Source organism: Meleagris gallopavo, chromosome 19 (genome assembly GCF_000146605.3).
Source record: "Meleagris gallopavo isolate NT-WF06-2002-E0010 breed Aviagen turkey brand Nicholas breeding stock chromosome 19, Turkey_5.1, whole genome shotgun sequence".
Taxonomy (NCBI): Eukaryota; Metazoa; Chordata; class Aves; order Galliformes; family Phasianidae; genus Meleagris; species Meleagris gallopavo.
This window is the reverse complement of record NC_015029.2, coordinates 691,816-712,284: the sequence shown is the minus strand read 5'-3', so window position 1 is coordinate 712,284 and position 20,469 is coordinate 691,816. Positions and strand designations below refer to the sequence as shown.

The 20,469-nt window shown below is 46.2% G+C and overlaps 1 protein-coding gene across 22 annotated transcripts in view; it reads left to right on the top strand.

Moving 5' to 3' along the window:
* EXD3 (exonuclease 3'-5' domain containing 3) overlaps nt 1-20,469 on the top strand; it is a 245,838-nt gene that overhangs the window by 70,223 nt on the left and 155,146 nt on the right. For 15 of the 22 annotated variants that reach the window (XM_019621324.2, XM_019621322.2, XM_031556111.1 and 12 more), the window contains 3 exons: nt 11,341-11,405; nt 15,438-15,608; nt 16,881-17,048. In XM_019621324.2, coding sequence (XP_019476869.1) covers nt 11,341-11,405; nt 15,438-15,608; nt 16,881-17,048 — 404 coding nt within the window. Of the gene's footprint in view, nt 1-11,340; nt 11,406-14,535; nt 14,627-15,437; nt 15,609-16,880; nt 17,049-20,469 lie in introns of all 22 variants that reach the window. The other 7 variants (XM_019621321.2, XM_019621323.2, XM_031556120.1 and 4 more) reach the window with 4 other exon arrangements.

The following is a 20,469-nucleotide window of genomic DNA, read 5'->3' as shown; positions in this document are numbered from 1 at the left end:
GGTTTGTTAAAGGTAGCAGTACACGTGCACTTGGGGAGAAGACATTAGGATCTGTTGCAGATTTAAGCTTTTCTTCAGTTTGTTTCATTTTTCAATTCATGGGGAAGGTTTGTGTTGCAATGTGTGCTGGATGGAGTGTTGAAGAGGAACCACTGTACTGATATTGAAAAGCTGTGAGATTCAGATACAATAAAAGCAATAACTGGCAAAATGTGATGTGTTCTTAAATTCCTAAGCCTCAAGGTGTTTAGGTTTAAAGCTCTAGCTGAAGTAGGTCGATGCCATTTGGCTGGGGTAGATTCAAACACACTGACTTTTTCAGTTAAGAGCTGAGTCTTTGTGTTAGGGCAGCAAAAGTGCACCGAGTATTTCTACCTGTGCATTAACCACACAACCTAAGAACTTTGCTAACATCAGCTCCCAACACGCCAAACTGTCTATTTCTATTTTTAAAAACAAATCTCCTTGGGATGCTTTTAGAGCAAAGCTTCCTTAAAACCAATTACTTTTTTTCGGTGATCTAAATAGTTTCAGTTAGTAACAGGCATCAACAAAGTGCCTCTCTGTTTCAATATGCTTCTGAAATGCTGGTGTAAAAGCTGATGTGCTCTTCTGGCTCGGGTTGGGTCTCTCAGGTGTAACTGGTAGATTGTTTGGGGTGATCGCATTGTCCAGCCAGTGATGAAAACAGATTTTGTCATGGATCTTAAATACTGGCTATGGGTCATTGATTTTCACTTCAGATTGAACCAGCAGTTCATCAGCGAGTCATCGAGCTGTGCTGGTTTTCCCAGGAAAAGCCTCCATACAAAGGACTGGGAACACGCAGTTGAGGGGTAGTGACTCATCATCCCGTGTCCATGGATGTGCCTCTTCCAGGCTCATTTGCCTTTACCTAAACCTCTTGAAGCTAAAGAGTATCATTATGGCAGCATCCTCGTTTAATCTCAGAGATGACCTGATGTGCTGTAGGTAATGGTTTTGGTTGGAAAACGTGGTTCATCGGCTTGCTTGCTTGTCTTGGCTGCACGAGCCATGGAATCACAGAACATAGAATGGGTTGGGTTGGAAGAAAGCTCTAAAATCATCTATTTCCACCCCCTGCTGTAGGCAGGGACATCTCCCACCAGACCTGGTTGGCCTTCTGGGCTGCACACACACGTAGCTGCTCATGGTGAGCCTTTCATCAGCTGGTCGGTGTGTAACTCACCAGTCCCTTCTTTAAGGGCAGGCCGAGCTGAGCAGCAGGCACAAGTGTTTCTTAGCTCTCCTGGACCATAAAAAGAGTATCTGTCAGTAATTAAAACGATTAACAGCTTCCTTAGTGTTAGCCTTCACAACTGAAAATGGCAGCCTGCGGCAGAATGGAGGTTACTGCTTTAAAAAGAAAACGTGAGGGCTTCAAAACTTGTACTGGTGTTTCTTGGTATTAACAGTTGTGTTGTTTTTTTCATGGAAACGGATTTGGAAGAGATGCTTAAAGGCTCTTGGGGTGATTAGGTTTAGAACTTGGGGATTTCCAGATATGTCTGGAAATGAAAAAATGTTACTTTTTTAGCTTGATGATAGCGCTTTGCCTCCAGTGCTTCCTTCCTAAATTGTCATTCCGTCTGCTGCTGCTCCAGCAGACACTGACTAGCCAAAAAATGAGGAGGTGGAAGAATCCCTCCCTGTTATCCTGGGCAGTATTTGTTTTCTTCTTCCAATAAGGAGAAAAGAATCCAAATGGGATGAGGGAGTGCCTCCATCCTGCGTGTGCCCCAGCAGCTCTGCATTCTCCTGGGCCAGGGTCAGTTTTGCTATCTTTGTGCCTAATAACCCTTGATACTGAGGTCATAGCCCACGTAACAGATGAGGGAAGCATTGCCAACTGCACGAGATTAACACTTGCAGTATTTTTAGGCTTTCATTAATTTGGATTTCATTACCTGCCTAGAAAGCATTCCTCTTAGCATTGCCACTCTCATGAAAGGCGATGCACTCTCCCATGCAGAATGAGGCAGTGTGGAAAGCAAAATGAGGCAGTGTAAGAGCTGTGTGCTGGGAGCTGGGAGCAGGTCTGTGTGTGAGCTGATGGCTGAGATGCTGTGCTGGGCACCTTCAGCTCATGTGCTGCATGCAGTGCAGTGCCTGCACGTCGCTGCTGCTCAGGTGGCACTGCAGCACGTGGAGGACGGTGCCCAGCTGTGGTCTGGTTTGGGATGGGGATGGGGGGCACTGCCCAAAGCGGGTGCTGGTGAGCAGGCTGCCCTTCTCATTGACAAAAAGCACAAATGAAGTAAGAGGAAAACATAGCTGGCTGTTCAGCTTGGGCAAGCGAGCCTTTTATTTTAATGAGAGTGCATTTTGTTTGATCTGCACTTTTGGGGGGGTAATGATGAATTTTAGCCATTATGAAAACAAAAGCCATGGTTATTTGTAAGAATTGCTTTATAAGAAGCATATGTGTGCTTTATTATTCTTCTGCTTGAAGTGTGGGGATTGTTTTCAGTTGGGAGGTTGCATTAGAAGAATGTGAACTTCTGACTCACTGAGAAATAGAGCCTGTATTAGCAAAATCGTGAGGTTTCCTATGATGTTTTCATAACTCACATTTCTCAGAATGGAAGCAATCTTTTCTGCCTTCAGTGAAAGAATGACTTTTACTGCCATTGAGAAAGAATGGATTCTTCTTCTAGAAAAAACTTGTATTGCATTTAATAACTTTTACTCAACTCGTTATTCTTCATTTCCCTTTTTCTTCTCTCCAACATGCAAGTTGCTCTCTCTGAGGGTGTTCTGCCTGTGCAGCTCCTCCGGCGACCACATTCCTGTTTCATCTCTTAATGATGACTTTTCCACAATGATGCTGGCAGCAGCAAAGACCGAGGTGGGGCTTATCCCAGCGACCCCAAGAAGAGGGGGACTCACTAATGGCACCTGAGAAATTCCAGCTTTCTTCCAGGAGAGCCATATGGGAAACGTGACATCGCTTTGAATGCTCAGCTGGTTTGTGATGAGCGTTTGTGGAGATACTGGGGAAAATTCTCCTCTGTTGAGCTAGTTTCAGAGACCTCCCAAGGGTTTAAATCTTCAATGCTAAAATTACAGGGGAGCTGTGTGGGGTGTGCAGTTTTTAGGACTGTGGGAGCTGCGTGTGGTTGCTTCCCTTCCAAGATCTGAAGCCTTCTGTGTGGTGCATTCAAAGCCCTGTTGGTCAGAAAGCCATAGCTGGAGCTGGAAACTGAGCTTGAGAGTGGAGCGAGCCAAACGTACCTTGTTGGGAAGGACCTCATTGCCTTATTGTTTGAATTCAGCTAAACCAACACATTTTAAAAGCGTATTTGTCTTTTGCGGGAGAAGCATTTAAGGAATGGTGGCTGGGCGTGCTGAGTGAGTTTGGGAGCTCTGGAAATTGTGCTAAAACAGCGCAATTTATTGCTTCTGAAATGAAATAGTTTCGTGACATCTGATCCTCTTGTAAATTTTGCACTGGAGAATTCAGTGGTGGGATATAATTAACACTGAAATCGATCGGGATGCCGGAGTGCTGCTCTGCCCCTCTGCAGGCACAGTGCAGCCTTTCCCTGTGAGCAAAGAGCTCTGAGGCACTTCCATTCTGAGTGCGAATCCAGAGATGGCAGCCAGTGGGAGTCTGATGAATCACCGCATGGTTATCCCTTAGTCACAGTGCTCTTGGATCTGCTCTCGTTCCTGGAAATAGCTGTTTCTGCTAAGCTAGAGCCTCTGCCCCGAGAAAGATTTGAAAACCCTTTGAATCCTTTGGTGCAGGTGCATCTGAGTGGGTGATCTTCTGCAAAACCTCCCTTGCCCACAAGATAATGCATAGATATATTTCAAAGCAATGTGCAGGGGAGGGGAAGGGCAGGCTGGAAGCTCCCCTGGTACCAGGCACTGTCAGCTCTCCAAACTCAGCGGAACTTGCAGATCTGAGTGGGAGATGGTGTGGGCAGTGCTGCTGGGGATTCGGCGCTGCCTCGTGATGGAGGCTGCTGTTCCAGGCAGGGCAGGTAGGGCAGCTTCAGCTGGGGAGCCCGGCCTCACTGCAGCATCGTCTGCTTCAGGAAGAGGGCAGATGTGGCCCTTGTGCAGTGGCACTGCCCTGCTTTGGAACCGGCTCTGCTAGCATGGCTTCGGAGCTCTGCCAGTTTTGATTGCTTGCTGGGTTGTTTGATTTATCATTCTTTGTGAGGAGTTTGTACTGGAGAAACAACAGCTCTATTTCCCTCTCCCCATCTGCATTAAGAACTTCCTTCATACAATATGGTGTCTATTGGGCAAAACCCTTTGTGACTTTTATATCCGAAAGCTGAACTGAATGAGAACAGTGAAAAACCACAGAACCATGAAGGTTGGAAAAGACCTCTAAGATCAAGTCCAACCATCAGCCTATTAGCACCATTCCCATTGCACTGTGTCCCCAAGCATTTAAGCTGCCTGCAACAGGCTCAGACTCACTGCAGACTCACTGCTTGCCCTACATGTCTGCCACCACCACCCCAACACCGTGCCACAGCCCCCCCACAAACATCATAGGGCCATCAAACCCCATAGCCAGCTCCCAGGAACAAACACACTGTAACACATCAACAAACACCCTTCATTGCATGGGTTGATGCTCATTGCATTAATGAGCATCATTCCTCATTATTTCAGAGCTCATGCACTCCCTGGACCCTACCCTGTTCCTCATCTCGTGCTTGATCCCAACACGTGGCTGTTTGCACATAGAATCATAGAATCAGTGAGGTTGGAAAGACAAATAAAATCGTAGAATCATAGAATCACCAAAGTTGGAAAAGACCTCCAGGATGATCCAGTCCAACAGTCCATCTATCACTGATAGGCCTTGGGTTTGTAGAAAATAGAGCTTGTCTCAGCTGTGCTCTCATACCAGTGTGACTGCAATGGAAGCAGAGGTTTCCTTTCATTGTGGATGAAGAAGGAGGTACAGTCCTTGGCACAGCTTGGAAAAATACAGGGCAAATTATAGCTTGCCATTAGAAGTCATTTAGAATACGTGTTCTCAACAAGAGATGGAAAACAGTTTGGTGCAAAGCGGATGGCTCAGCAGCACTGACAAACCCACTGCTTGGGGTGGGGCACCTGCTGAGGTCGGTCTGTCCATACAGGGCCAGGTGCTGCCAGTGGCTGAGCCCCTCACTGCCCAGTGCTCTGACAGCACAGAGCTGGGCTGCCTCCCCCCAGCACCAGGCTGTGCCCAAGCTGGGTGTTCCAGGGGCTGGAGTCCTGCAGTTCCCCCAAAAGGAGCAGTAAAAAGCAGGAAGCTGCCCCAGGTTCCCAGCCCTTGGGAACACGCTTCCTAGGGGCGCTTTGGGCAGAGAGGTTCTTGTGTGAATTTCTCACCGTTGTGGGAAGATGTCCCCATTCCATTCCTAGGTGTGTTGGAAGCCTCATCTCTCCCTCACACTGCTGACAGAGGATGGAACGTGTCGTAAAGGCAAGGCAGGGATGCTGTGCTTGGACCAGGCAGTGTTGCAGTAATATCATCCTGGCTTTTTTCATCTTCGTATTTTCTTTTCCCTTTTTCCTTCCCTATCTCTTTCTCCTTTCATATCTTTTCCCCTTTCCACTTTCTCTTTTTCCCTTTCCCCTCTCCCCTTTTCCGTTTCTCCCCTTCCCCTTTTCCTTTTTCCCTTTTTTTCCCTTTTCCCCTTTCCCCTCCGTCTTCTCTCCTTTCCTCTCTCCCCTTTCCCCCTTTCCTCTTTCTTCCTTTCTCTTTTTCCTTTTCTCCATTCCCCTTTTCATTTTCCCCTTTCAGGTGACCACATCAGCTCTGACTGGTGAATGTAAGTTCCAGCTGTATATCTTTACCCTTGCTGCTGGTTACGCAGCACGTTTAGTATCTCTCCCCATCCCATATCCTGTGATAAGTCCAAGTGAGAACAAATCACTGAAAAAGTCTCCTACAGAAGGAGAAGAGCACTCCCACGCCCCACCAGCTAATATCTGCCATGGTACTTGTATATTCTAAAACTGTTTTGGTCTATTTTAAATACTGCCATTTTGCAGTGGAAAGGGAACCATTATATCTGGAACCATTTCCTCAAGCTCAAAAATATGTGAACTGGATTGGAAGGTTTATGTTGTGTGCATTGATTAAAAGCAGGGACAAAAACACGTAGGTGTAAAAATCTGTGATTTCCTATGGAAAACAACAATTTCATTTCTTTTCAGCTAAGTCAGCTGGTTCTTAGAGATTGAAAATGTGTCACAGAGAGCGTATCTTTTCACTTTGTGCTTCATCAAAGGGATATTCCCATTCCGGGTCGGCCTTCTCTTCTACAAACGTAGCGTGCGCTCGGTGTGAGCTGCACACGCGATTCAGAACAAAAATTCAGCAAAGTAGGTTTTTGTGAGAGACCTTGATTGATTCTTAGTCCACATAATGTAGTGTTTGTTCGTTTTCAGATGTAATCATGGCATTTAAATTGCACAGTGCTGCTGCCGGGCTGGGGCTGCTGGCTGCAGAGTGGAGCTGCTCCCCACCATCCCCACTCACAGATCGCCTGCATGCCTCCAGGTTTTAATTCTCCAGTGCAAAAGGACACTTTGCTGACATGGAACGGCTTAGGAGCTTTGTTTTCCCTTCTGAAGAGTATCTCAAATGCTTGTTCAGGTTGGCAGGAGGTTTTACAGAAGGCAGATTTCAGGCACTGATTGGAAGGACTCAAAATCAGCACGTTCTGTATAGTAAAAATTTACTGATTCTTTAGTGTGGGAACTATTTTGCATGTTTTGTTGTCTATTCCATTAAATGTAATAAGTTAATTTGGAAGGCAGAGATGTAAGCTGGCTGCCTAGAGAAGTTTTAAGCTGTCTCACCATCTGACCTTTTCTGTCCAGGGGTGCTGGCTGTAGTTGACTGCTTGATGTGCTCTTGCATTTCAGTCACATTATCTCCTTTTCCTTTTCCTTCTTTATTTTTTCTTTTCCTTTTTGATTTTCTTTTTTCTTATTGCATTCTGTGTCTTTTAATTCTGCAATTCTCCCAGGTCTCAGGCCGCGGGGCGTTCAGTGGCTTTTGACACAAAGAAAAAGTGTTGAGAGATTTTTCATTGGTAAATTCCTCCTCTGGGGTTCGATGTCTCACTTTCCCTACTGGAGACGCACCAACAGCCTCAGTCACAAAGGAGGGTTTCTCCTGCCAGGGCATTTCAGCAGAATCGGTGAATAATGCGGCAGAATTTTGCAAGGACGCAATGGCAAAACCACTGCTTTTACCTCAGCAGCCTGCGGGCACCACTTCTGTTGTGATCACAGCAGGTCTGAGCGAGCTGTGCACAAAGGAAAAGGAGAGAATGAAGAGAAAGTAGTTTATGGCTTTCCTCAAAGACACTTTTCTAACTCAAAAATATAAGCCTTGTGGTTTATATGGTTTTGAAATGTAACCGCAGCTATTGAGAACTGGAAAAGATTTCGTTTACCATCTTCTCCAGTTTTGGTACCAGATTCAGGGCACAGGAAATTTCTCTTTGTAAAGAAAAATACTGAAAGGAAATGCATTCCTGTCTAAGTTTTTATAATAGGATCATATTTGGAGAAACTCTGCAACGAAGGAACCTGGGTCTCCCGTGCCTCGGTGGAGCGGGTGCAGATGTGTCCTCTGCTGCCTGCAGCGAGGTGCTGTCAGCTTGCTGTGGGGAAGCTTTGCTGGGCTCGTGGTGGTCTGCAGCTCCCTTTCTTGGAGCAGAAAGGATCACTAATAGAACACGGGCTTTGGCTTGGAGCTTGATTTAGGATCTGAATGGCATCGGCTGTGCGGGGCACATCCCAGCCTCTCCAGCCCGGGAGCCATGTTGGACCCGGCCAGAGCTGGCAGCTCATGGCTAGGAGCAGAGAGCTGATCCTCCCTACTCACTACCCTGTGGGGTTTTTAATGCTGTTTTCTTGTCTGCTCATTAAGTGACCCACTTGCTGATAGTTGGGTATCTTTCCAATATGCGAGAGTCTCCGCAGAATTTGGCTTTTCTTTAAAAGGGAAGATTCTGGATAGATCTTGACACGTATCTCGTAAAGGTGTTTTTCTGGCTTCCAGGATCTATCCTTGCTTTTGCTGACGCTGCTCTGTACTCATTTAAAAATGTTTATCAAACTTTATCCTAGTATTTGCTGCTGCTTGCTCCTCTGAGTTGAGCCCAGACGTGCCTGTGGTTCAGCTATGGCCATTTGTTCTCAGGCACTTTGCTTTGTTCTTTCTTCCCTTCTGTTTCTCTCCCTTTCCATTTTGCACTGAGCAACATCTCTCTCCAGATTTGTCTGGAAGCCTTATAAAGCCCCTTGTTCTTTCTCCTTGAGTATCCTGCCATTAGTTTCCTGCTGCTATGCTGGTTCCTCCTAAATGTGGGTGAGCAGGATCGTGTCTGCTGTTCTGATGGGAACTTAGCAGTGCTGTTCCTGCTCCGTTGTCCCTGCCAAAACCTGAACAACATGGACTTTCCCATCTACATCTTCTTTTCTAGCCACTGCGTAGGCATCATCCTAAGGCCCAGCATGAGCTGCACCAGCTGCAGGTGGTTCTGGGACCAGGCAAAAGAAGAGTGTTGCTCCATACTCCCATTCATGTTTGGCTCTAGGAGATCTGTTTGATGGGTATTTTGTTGTGTTTAGCTGGCTGTGTTCCACCCGTAGGTAGTCCCAAGGTTTTGCCCAGTAAGGTAAGACACTAACTGCTGCCACATCAGCATGCCACAGTTACCAGCTGTACTTCCTCTGCTCCTTAATCCCTGTTCTGGAGAACCATCTCCTTACACACTGAACAGAGAGAGCACAACCCTTCTGCCAGGCTGTGCCTGAAGATGAGTGGCTGCACTGCACCTTGAGCCCTCTGGTGAGCTCCTCCTACCAGGGGTTCGCCCTACTGCATCCCACAGCATCCCACAGCATCCCACTGCATCCCACTGCATCCCACTGCATCCCACAGCATCCCACTGCATCCAACAGCATCCCACAGCATCCCACTGCATCCCACTGCATCCCACTGCATCCAACAGCATCCCACAGCATCCCACAGCATCCCACAGCATCCCACTGCATCCCACAGCATCCCACAGCATCCCACAGCATCCCACTGCATCCAACAGCATCCCACAGCATCCCACAGCATCCCACTGCATCCCACAGCATCCCATAGCATCCCACTGCATCCCACTGCATCCTACAGCATCCCACAGCATCCCACTGCATCAAACAGCATCCCACAGCATCCCACAGCATCCCACTGCATCTCACTGCATCCCACAGCATCCCACTGCATCCCACTGCATCCCACTGCATCTCACTGCATCTCACTGCATCCCACTGCATCCCACTGCATCCCACAGCATCCCACAGCATCCCACTGCATCCCACAGCATCCCACAGCATCCCACTGCATCTCACTGCATCTCACTGCATCCTACAGCATCCCACAGCATCCCACTGCATCCCACTGCATCCCGCTACATTCCATGTATCACTGCATCCCACAGCACCCTGCTGCGCCCCACTTCATCCCAGTGTGTCCCATTGCATCCTGCTGCATTGCGTGGAAGTCACCCCTGGTTTTCACTCCAGTGCTCAGAGGGGGAGGGGAATGCTGTTTCTTCCTTACCTGTGCTCACACAGCAGCATGCTGGCACCATACTGAGTTGTTTAAAATTGACCAGAGATGGTTTTCATGCATCCATGTATTGAAATAAGGGGGAGATCTGATTGCAGTGCCGGAGAGGTAAAGTAGAAAAAATCACATGGAATCTGGGCTTGTTTTGTTGATTGAGGCTTAGAAAGCTTTTTAACTAGTTGAATTATTGGCTCTATCTGAAGTGAAACTCTGCTTTCCTAACTGCTCTCATTTCCTCTATCATTCCGCTCATTCGCTGCATTCACTGCAGTTCAGCTTTGCAGTGTATCTGGTTACACACTGCGTTTCTTTGGGAGCTGGACAGGAGGAGCAGCACACACACATGGGCTGAGTTTGACTGTTAGCTGCTAATGTGGGGAATGAATGGGGATCCAGATCTTTTCCCATTTTGCTATAAAAAGAGATTTCTCTTTTTCCAGACGAGAGGCAGTAGCTTGGAACTGTTTGGAGAGCGCAAGATTTCAGAGTAGAGATGAGAGAAAATGTTATCTTATGAACTGTAAATGTGGTGTTTTAAATTTGGGCGCTATGCCCCTGAGGTTGGCGGATAATGGGAAAGCCATCACTCAGAGCCCAAGCAGCGATCAGCTCACAGCTTCACAGGCTTTGTAAGTGCAGTGCCTGGGAGCTGAGCTGCGTGAGGCTGAGCTCCTCACAGCTGGACTGGCTCTTGCAACCTGAAATATGAAGTGAGCCAGCACACCGAGCTGAGTGCCCTGAGACTGCTTATATGGGGCTGTGGAAGGCAGAAGGTGGCTTAAAAGGACGTTTCCTTTTCAGCTGAACATTTTTCTTTGGTGTTTCTGGAAGCAGAAGAAGAGGTGCAGGGAATGGACGAGGAACATTTTGTGACAGCTAACTCAGATTTTTAAATGTTGCTCCCAGCAGATTTCCATTCAGAGCATTCTGAATCAAAGTTTTGTAAGTGAATGTTTACAAATTAAATAGAACCAGATATTAAAAATGTTACTGCTTTTAAAACTGAATACTCCTAAACATTTGATTCAGAAATAATGGTGTGATGAATGATATCGGTGTGATTAGCAGTGTTAGGTACTGCATAACAGCTGGACGCAAGTTTGCAAATAACTAAGTGAAAAGTAAAAGAATCATTGCAAGTATCCTCCTTTTGAGATGGTGCGTCAGCCTTTCTCCATAGGCTCAGCAGCACCCATGGGAGCGTTCCAGCTCTCCATCCTCCCACACCTCTCACTCCCATCCCAGGGCTGCCAGGCACTCCTGGAGTGGGTGAGACGAGAGCTTCAGGGCCGTTTCCTTAAAGCCTGCGTTGAGAACTCCTTTCCAGGCTGCCTAACTCTTCTAGGGGAGTTTTGAATTAATATTAAGAAGAGGGAGCCGGGGGAGCACCACAACCCGGGTTGTGTGATTTAGTTGTAAATGCAGCGATGGGGCCTTTCAGTCTGTGAGCCCGCGTGGGTGCTGAGTTAAAGCCATGCATGGATGATGCCTGTTATTTTGTTAGGGTCTCAGAGCGAGGGGTTTTAGCACTTTAATCCTGACTGGCAGTTGGAAGGTTGGTGGTTTCAAACACAGTGGCACGGAGTAGCTGATTTCGCTTCAGTGAAACAATGCACCAGTGTGTCTAGGCTGCCTCACAGAGCCAATAAATCTGTTTTGTTTTGTTTTTCCCCCCCTTCTCTCTCTCTCCCTCTCGCCCTTTCTTCCCCCCAATCCAGGCCAAGACCCGCTGCTATTGCTGAAAACCCTCCAGCTTCTCTGGACAAAGAAAGAGATGAAGAAGGTAAGGCTGTGTAGCGGCCTCCCCTCCTCGCTGCCGATGGTGGCTGCATGCAGAGCATGTCCAGGCACAGAGCGTGGGTCAGCCTGCAATTCTTCATGACTGCTTTCAGTCCCAGCACACAGGGAATGAGGCTGCGCGTTTGCAGCGAGAAGTGAAAAGAAAAGGTAGCTCTGTGTGATGTGAGGCTGCAAAGGGGCTCCTGTGAAAGAGCTGAAGTTTACAGGGCTGAGTTGCAAGCGGAAAAAAAAAACCTCAAAGTTGCTTTTGTTTTCTTTTTTGTCCATTACATTGAGTGTCTTAGGAAGAGTGTGAAGAATGTTTTGAGAAGCCAAAAAAATGAGGGTTGAAGTCAATAGAAAAGTGCTTTTTGCCAAGTGGAATGATATCAAATCCTTTGTGTTCGAGATATTTTTACCCTTTTGTTTTGTTTGATTTGGTTTTGCCTTTTAGAGTGATGAATGCAATTTACACTGCTTCTCTAAAATTAGTGCTATATTTTTATACAGCACCCTATGGGCTCTACATGGAGATTTCTCAGGAGTAAAATATACTTCATCTAAATTTGGGAGCTTAAAAGCTAACAAAAACAGTAGATGTATGCACTTCATGGTTAGTTTCCCATATCAAACTCTGTGCTGCTCAGACAGGTCCAGAGCTGAAATGTTCTTTTCTAAAGAACTCCAAAGCCAGCAGCTCACCGCAGAGCTGTGGAATGTGGGTTGTGTGAAGTGGCAGCCGTGGCTCAGCACACTGGGGTACACACTGCATCCTAGGAACCAGAGTGTTGGGTCACTGTTCTTGTCTGCTCCCTTCCTGACAGTCTGTGGTTTCCAGGCTGACTAATTGAACCACTGGAAACCCGGCATGAGATGTGCCTTTCCAAACGGCCCGTCACCGCTGTAGACTTGAGCTCAGCAACTGTGAAGCTTTGAGCTTTCTATCAAGTTTTTTTAGAGTTGCAGGAAAAAAAATATTGTTTGTTAGGTTTTGAGGGCAGCTAATCCCACAGAACAACAGTAAGAAAGAATAATCATCAAAGTCTCCGTAACTGTGTACCCTGGGATACGTGCGGACTGTGAAGAAAAATACTCTGAAAAAGACAAAGCCTCCCGTCGACGTGTCCTTGGGCACAGAGCACCACAGCTTTTCTGCTGAGGATGGAAAAGCATGAGGATCCCCATGAGCCATGCTGGCAGCTCCGTTTGCTTGCTTCTGGACCAGTCTCTCCAATAAGCTGCATGGCTGTGCAGAGCGTGCACGCTGCAGCTCCACGGCAGGGCAGGTCTGGCCTCCCAGTGCCCGTCCTTCAGTGCACTGCTGCTGCACAGCCACAGCTCTAAGCTTGGACGCTGCATTTCTGAACAGGACAAAGTCGTTCTGGAAAGGTGTGGAGCATGGTTGCTGGAGACAGGCTCAGGAGCTGCCTCAAAGTGGGGAGCACAGAATGGATGTCCTTAGTGGTTTCTGACACGTGCCCATCACAGTGCTGCTGGGATGCCCCAGAAGGTTCCCATAACATTACCAGCCTCAGCAAGGCACTCACAGCAAGGCACTTCTCCCAGGGGCACCTGCTGCCCTGCCTCCGCATGCAGCTCAGCACACGGTGCTGCTCATGTCCTAAGCACACCAGTATCCAACATTCCAGTTAAAATAAATGAGGGAAGTTGGCTTAAGTAGAACACAGCTTGCTGCATTGACATTTAAATGGCAGGGAGCTACTTTGCCTTATGCTCTGTGTGGGTGTAAGTCAATACTGGCAATTAGCTGATGTGTGAATCAGTCCTGTCTATTAGATGATGCCCATCAGTCTCAAATCAGTGAAGCTCAACAGGAGTGTACCTGCCCCTGGCATGACGTCAGTTTTGGGGCATGGTTAAAGAACATGATCATTTCCTACATAAAGACAGTTTTGCAGTAACAAAGATACATCAGCAGCAGAGTGCCCTGAGCTGAGAAATAAGGGACCAAAACTGGACGAAGGACTGTGCAGTTGGAGCACCAGCGAAGTTTTCCAATTCCCATGATCTGTCAGGCTGTAGAAATCCCCCAAGGAGCATTCCCTGCCATGGGAATCAATTGAAATGGAAATGGCAATTACATGTTTGAGAGGAATCCTTCTCTGGCAGAGAGAGGAGCCAGGCAGCACAGCACTCTTTCCTCTCTGATTTAGGTGTCTTGTGCGGTTTTTTTTTTTGATCTTTTCACCTCAAACCACCACACGTACCATAGTTGAAGTCTTCAGATTGCCAAGAGGCTTGGGGGAAGGCTTTGCCCCTTTTAAAGTTGGAGCCAATAGGAGTGTGAGGCTCAGTCTGGCCGTGCTGTTAGCACTCTTGCCAGCTGTGTAGGTGTTTGGAGATGCGCTGCGTGTGAAAGCAGGCTTGTGCTCTCGCAGGACGTGGTGTCTGCTGGCGACTGTCCTGCCAAAGGCCAAGCTCAGGATGCAGCTGAAGGAGGAGCTGAGTGGTGTGGTGAAAGCTCTAGTTCAGTCTAAATGTGCTGAAGTGGAGCTTTGGGGGAAAAAAAGAGAGGCCATCTATAAACAGCGCAATTGAGTTGGCCGGCCACTTTGTTTTCCTTTGGCTGTTGTGTTGGATATTTGTGGTTGGATAAGAGTTTGCCTGCTCCTTCTGCTGAATCTTGCAGTGAAGTTGGAGCCCTATGTTTAACATTGCAAATTCTTACCACAGGGAAAAATACTTAAGGGGAGAAAACTGTTATCTAAAGTCACATCTTTGTTAGTCATTGGCTTTTTCTTGCTGCATCTGATAATCTAGTAAGAAGGAAACAGTTTCTGTCGTAAATGATAGGTTTTGTGGCTTTTCCCAACATGAAAGGCACTATGGAAAACAACTGTCTTCCAGTAAATATTGTTGATGAACAAAAAAGAACAAATTCACTGGCAAATTTTCTGTAGTTTTCTTGTTGCTTTTCATACCATTCTTCAAACTTTATGTTGTTTCTGTTGGGAGCTATGACTGGGGCCATCATATACAGTAAATTACAATTGCTGACTGCAGGCGGGAATGAGCATCTTTTGGATTTTGCTTTTTAGCCAGAAAAGAAAGAGAGCAGCTGCTCGTAGTGACTTCTTGTTTTCTGTCTCTGCTTTTGCCTCGCTCCACGCCAGTACCACGCGGTGAAAGGTCCTGTGTGGGTACTGAAGGATGCCACTTCTTCACCCTGCCAACCCTCCGAGCTCCTTGGAAACTACTTCTAATGTAAACATTATAAAGATATTGCTCGGTACTGCTAATTTATCACTTCTACCAGATGGGTAGTAAGTAGCCTATTAACATTCACAAAGTGAGTGTCCAATTCCTTCACATTTCTAAGCACATCACCCTGGGATCCCTAAGATTTATGGTGCAGCATTTTCCCATGTTCCCATGTGTGGGTGCCTGCAGCAGGTACCTTGCTCGGGTAGCCTTGGAGCACAGGAGGACAGATTTAGTTTCTTGGATGGCAGAGTATGCCAGGATGCGAACTTGGATCTTTCTTTTCATTCCTATATGTAAAATCCAAACCATTTCAATGCTCCCACATATTGAGGAGCTGAGTTATGCCATCGTGGCTCAAGTCAGTATAAAGTCAAAAACAAAATTTGTGGCACGGGAGGAGGGGCTTATGTGCTTTATTACTTGTAGGTCTATCAGAAGATGAGTAGGTTTGTGAGCCCAATTATCTACCTTCCCTATTGCCATTTTCCTAATAACGCCCCTTTCTCCTGCTCACTTCTCCCCCTCCCCCAAATCCCAAGCCCCTTTGTCTGCCCCACAGAACAACTTCTCTGTCTTTATGGGATAATTAGTGTGGACAATTGCTGCTTTTCCCATTGGGTTTGAGGTGCAGTGAGCCATGAAGGAATCTGTAATGACATGGAAAGTCACTGGAGGCACGGATGGTGGCTGAATAGCAACAGTTACCTCTCTGAATAGATTAAATAAAAAAAAAATAAAGCTTTGTGTTCAGCTGGGGGAAGGGAGGATTCACTAATCTTTTTGTACATGACAATGTGTTTTTGTATCTCAGCAGCTCAAGGAAGAAATCAGGCGGGGCTTTGCAGGACTGGAGGACCCGTTGGCAGGACTGCTGGACATGCTGGAGAGCAGCGGTGATTGGAAGGGGAAAGGGCATTCCCTCGGGTATTACATCAGCAGTGAGCTGCAGCTTTGGATGAAAGAGCATCCTGCTGTTCAACAGGTTAGAAAAGGAGAGAGCAAGAGACTTGGGTAGAGGAGAAGGCAACTGATTTTAACGTCCCTCAAATGGCCCCAGTTTCACTTCATTCCATAGTCTTGTATCTTCTCTGTGGCCGCATACAGACACGGCGTGACAAGGTGTAAAACTCCTACTGAGATGCTGTGGTCTGGTGATGCTAGTCTGCAAATGGAGTAACAGTAGAAGCTATAATGTGAGAGCTCTGTTTCCCCTTCCAAGTTGGGATTCCCATCTTTCCAGATCAAACTGTTCTCATCAACCATGGATCTTACAGCCTTTGCTGGCTGGAGGCATTCCCACTGGAACTCACATCTCTGCTGTCAGGATAAACCCAATTGCAGTAATCTACTCTGCATATTCTCCCAGTCCTGCAAATAGAAGCCAGTTACCGTACGATTCCTTAACTCCTACCATCTGGTGGGGAGCTTTTATCATTAGGAATGCAGAAAATGGTAACAGTATGGCTTTTCAGATGAATGATTAACTTTGTAATGTTGGGTCGTCAGATTATATGTCCTAATGTTTACCATTCCTTATGCCATCATGTATTCTGACCTCCCAAGATTTTCCCTGTTTTCTGTGCTTTTACCTTTGAACTGTGAAATGCTTTCATATCTATTTTGTTTGATTCCTTATTTTTCCAAATGGCTGTCTTTAGACTTTCATCTCCGTTTAGATTTTCTGAGAGTACTGCCATTTCAGTATTGCAAAATGCAGAGAAGTACTACTGGTACTGAAAATCCTGTGTCATAAGAGAATGGTCATACAAGGCCACAAGGGTTAATGCTTGTGTCTGTGCATCTTGCTGCTGTGCTTCTGCTTTTCCTGCCCTTCTTGCACCTATGAGCAAGCCTGGGAATGAACATTGAATTCCTATGCCTGATAGGTGAGATCTCCCTTGAGAGGCATTGCTGTGTTCAAAGATTTTCTGCTGGGAGCTGGAGGGGAGAATTTCTAAATAGCTGTGTTAGTAAAAGAGAGCATTTTTCCAGTTTCATTCTTTATTTTTGCACAAGGCCCTATGCCTTTTGCAGAATTATCCTGCAAACATTTAATGTTTTTAAATTGGATGCTGTGAAAAAAACTGCATATCATCTTGTTCTGATTTCTGTTTGCAGACTCCATGGGGAAATTGGAGAATCCCTTCCCAAGGAATTGGCTTCTTCCTCTGTTTAAACAAGCTGAATTTTCAAGTGCCATTGAACTGTAGCCATCTTTACTAAATCTGTGTCTGATTTTTTTTTTTTTTAACAGTCTGGCATGAAGCTGAAGAAGCTGCAGGCCCGTGCATTCAGAATACTAGACCAGTGCCCAGCTAATCTTCTTGACCCTCTGATTAGCATTTACCAGCTCCATACAGCAGACCGGAACTATTTGCTTGGACACGTCAGTCATCTTTATCACAGGGGCGATTACAAAGAGGTGGGTCATGTCTTTCAAATAAATTCACCTTCCCAGCTCTCTGGTGCTCTGTTAAGGTCTGTGTCTTTTTTTTGGATGCATTTCAATGTGAATTCCATTTCATCACAGCAGCTGCACACTGTGAATGGTACAGCTTAGCATGGTCTTCCCATGTACATGAGTAGACTGTGTTCAACCTCAGTTTTTATAATAGCTGAGTACAGAATGATTGTGAATCTTTCTCCTGGAGCTTTTCTGACCTTTGAAAGCAAGGGGTTAATAGGGTCTAATCTGGAGAATTTAAGAGCATGATTGTATTCTTTTTTTTTTCTGTCCTTGGCAGGAGAAAAAGGGATTTTAGTAGTTGGTCATAGATCTGCTATGCTATCTCCAGTCTGCATGCAGCTACAAGGGGGTGGACAGCCTCTGCTCCCTGACTACCCTAGCCAAAGGGCTCTCAGCTTGAGGAGATTCTCAGTGTTGAATAATATCTTCTAAGTGTGTGTTATTGCTCCTGTATTATTTGAGTGATTGGCAGGAGTTCAGAAAAAACAGAATTTGATGTGTTTTACCCTGTATTTTTGAGTTCTTGCAGCATCTCTGGTATCACAGTGATGTCTTGATATCCTTGAGAGTGTTTTCAGGGGCAAAGTACAGTACTGTTCATGCTTTCTTTTCCTTTTTTTTTTTAGGCGAAAAAGTATAGGTTTGTTTCTTTTCACAGGGAAGTTGTTTGCTTTGACTATGTAAAGCATCCTGATCTTGCATAGCAATAGAAAAAAGTGAAAGAGCATTTTTATGCCCTGTACTTCAGTAAAGCCTAACTCCCATGTGATCATGGAATTCCATCCTTGCTGGTTTTGTGAATACAGAAAGAAGGCTATTTCATATTTGATTACAAGTCTGCAGGTAGTTACTTGAAGCTTACTCTTTTGTTCAGTAACTCTTTGAACATGAGTGTTTGAAAATCTTAACAAGAGCGTATTATTTGAGTATATTTGAGTGTGATTTTTAAACTTGTGACTTCAAAGGTAGTTATTATTTTCTTTTAGAATTGCAAATATTTTTAGATCAGGTTTTTGGAAAGCTCTAATCTTTTTGGTGGAATTATTTTTTCTGTTCTTTCTTCCACAGAAAAGCTTACTTGCTAGTTATTCCAAGTGTGAAGAACAGGAAACCTCAACTGGTGATTATTCTCAGCCATAACTTTCTTCTAGTTCTGTTTTACTGTCAGAAGGATGAATAGAATTATCTTCAAGAATAACAGGAAATCTTTTGTTCTCCTTGGAGATTGATCATACTAATTTAACAGCAGCTATGATGAAAGAACCTAGCTCTGAACATCTACGGTGGGCTGTATCTTGCGTTTTCATCCCGTGCTTCCCCATCTTTCAGATGGAATAGTAAAGCGGATTCAAATGCAAGTTTTCTGGCAGTTGTGTGTCTCTCCTGAAAGGACAGATGTTCTTACAAATGCTTACTTTCATTATTTATTTTCAGGCCCACTTGCTGTTCCTACAATAAGGCACCAGACTTTTATTTCTAGAATGCATAATTCCGTTTACCTGTTCTGATGCATTTTGTTCTGTGTGTGTATGCTTAGAGGTCCACAGCTTTGCTCTGCTGGTTGAGGTTCCTTTCCTTCACAAAGATTTAAGGTGAAGGACCTCTTCAGAAAATGAGATCTCAGAGACTGCTGGGGATAACACTGCACTTATATAGTTCTGGAGCACATCTGAACCTCCCTGCATTCATTCCTATTAGTAGCAGAATGGGTCAGAAGCTGAACCAGTTTGTTAAATACACCAGCCTGAAGTTTTGCAGTTAAGATGAGCAGCTCCTCGGAGCAGCCTGCTGTAGCAGTAGGCCCTGACCTTTCAGGGTGCAACTATTCTGTGATTCATAATTGGAAGAAAAATCATCAATCATGTAAAGATACGGTACATTTGTTGGGGGGTGGTACAGGTGAGGAAACGTTTATTCCAGTGTAGCAGTACAAAACAGCAGCTGTAGTTAGGAGGCACCTGATGGAGATGCAGGATCAGGTTAGCTGCCAGTGGATGGCACTATTGCTTCCATGACTCAAAGAGCAAGCTGATAAAGTGATAGCTGAAGTAAAAAAACAGGGATGTAAAAGTGTGTTTTGGAGTCATCTGGCACATTTGGGGTTTTTATCCATTCTTTTGTGAATGAGGTTTGTAGCTGCTGGAGGAAGACAATCTGGGGCCTTGCATGGCTACCTGTGGGGAAGAGCAGGGAAGAGGGTTTCCAAGGTCGCTCCTCACGGCCTGTAGAAGATAGAAACTCCTCTTTTAGAGGAAGATCTAGATGGATGGGTTGTAACATCCCTCCCTGGTGGCTCCAGCTGAGATGTCTCCAGCTTCATCCTTTCCTGGGCCTGCTGTGAGGCACCCTGTATCTCTGGGACCAGGATGGCCTGGAGCACTGTGTCTGTGGAATTGGGACTGCCATGAAGCACTGTGTGTCTGTGGGAACAAGATGTCAATGAGGAACTGTGTGTCTGTGGGATTGGGGCGGCCATGAAGCACTGTGTGTCTGTGGGACCAAGATGTCAATGAGGCACTGTGTGTCTGTGGAATTGGGACTGCCATGAGGCACAGTGTGTCTGTGGGACCAAGATGTCAATGAGGCACTGTGTGTCTGTGGGATTGGGGCGGCCATGAAGCACTGTGTGTCTGTGGGACCAAGATGTCAATGAGGCACTGTGTGTCTGTGGGATTGGGGCGGCCATGAGGCATTGCACATCAGGCAGGACCGGGGCGGCTGGCGGCACCGCGGCCTTTCATCGCCGGCTCCTCGGGCGCGTGGCCCCGGTGCCGGTGGATGGCTTTGTGGGAAGGCCGATGGCTGCTGGTGGGGCCAGGACAATGCGGGGATTCAGCAGACCGGGGGTAATGCAGTGCGAGCGAGTCTGTAAGAGGCCCTGAATAGGCCAGGCTGTGCTTGAGAAGAATGAGGGGTAGGCAGAAGGCAAGCTAGTGTTTCATGATCATCTTATGTTACACTTCAGCCTTTCAAAGAGTGTCTGGGGCTGGTTGAATGAACCTCTCTTGCACTGCGAATGCGGGAGGCTAAAGACAAAGGAGACTCTTGTCACTCGCAGGCCCCTTTCGGGAATAAAAGCCATTGTCACATGAACAGGGGCAGTCTGGCAGGCTGTGCATGCTTCAGTGCCCCATGATATCGCTAAGTCTCAGCAGAAATCACATTCAGGGCCCTGTCAGCTTTGATTAGCGGGGTCTCATGACTTAATGTGCTGCGATATTTCATGTCTAAGGGTGGCGGCTGTCTTTCTGTGGAATGAATGCCCTCTATTGTCCGCAGAGTTATTTTATTTACATTTTTTTAAACAGCTTATAAAGGTAAAAAGATAGCTGTGCTTAAAAAAAAAATCAAATTCCTTTGCTTGTGGATCAGTAGT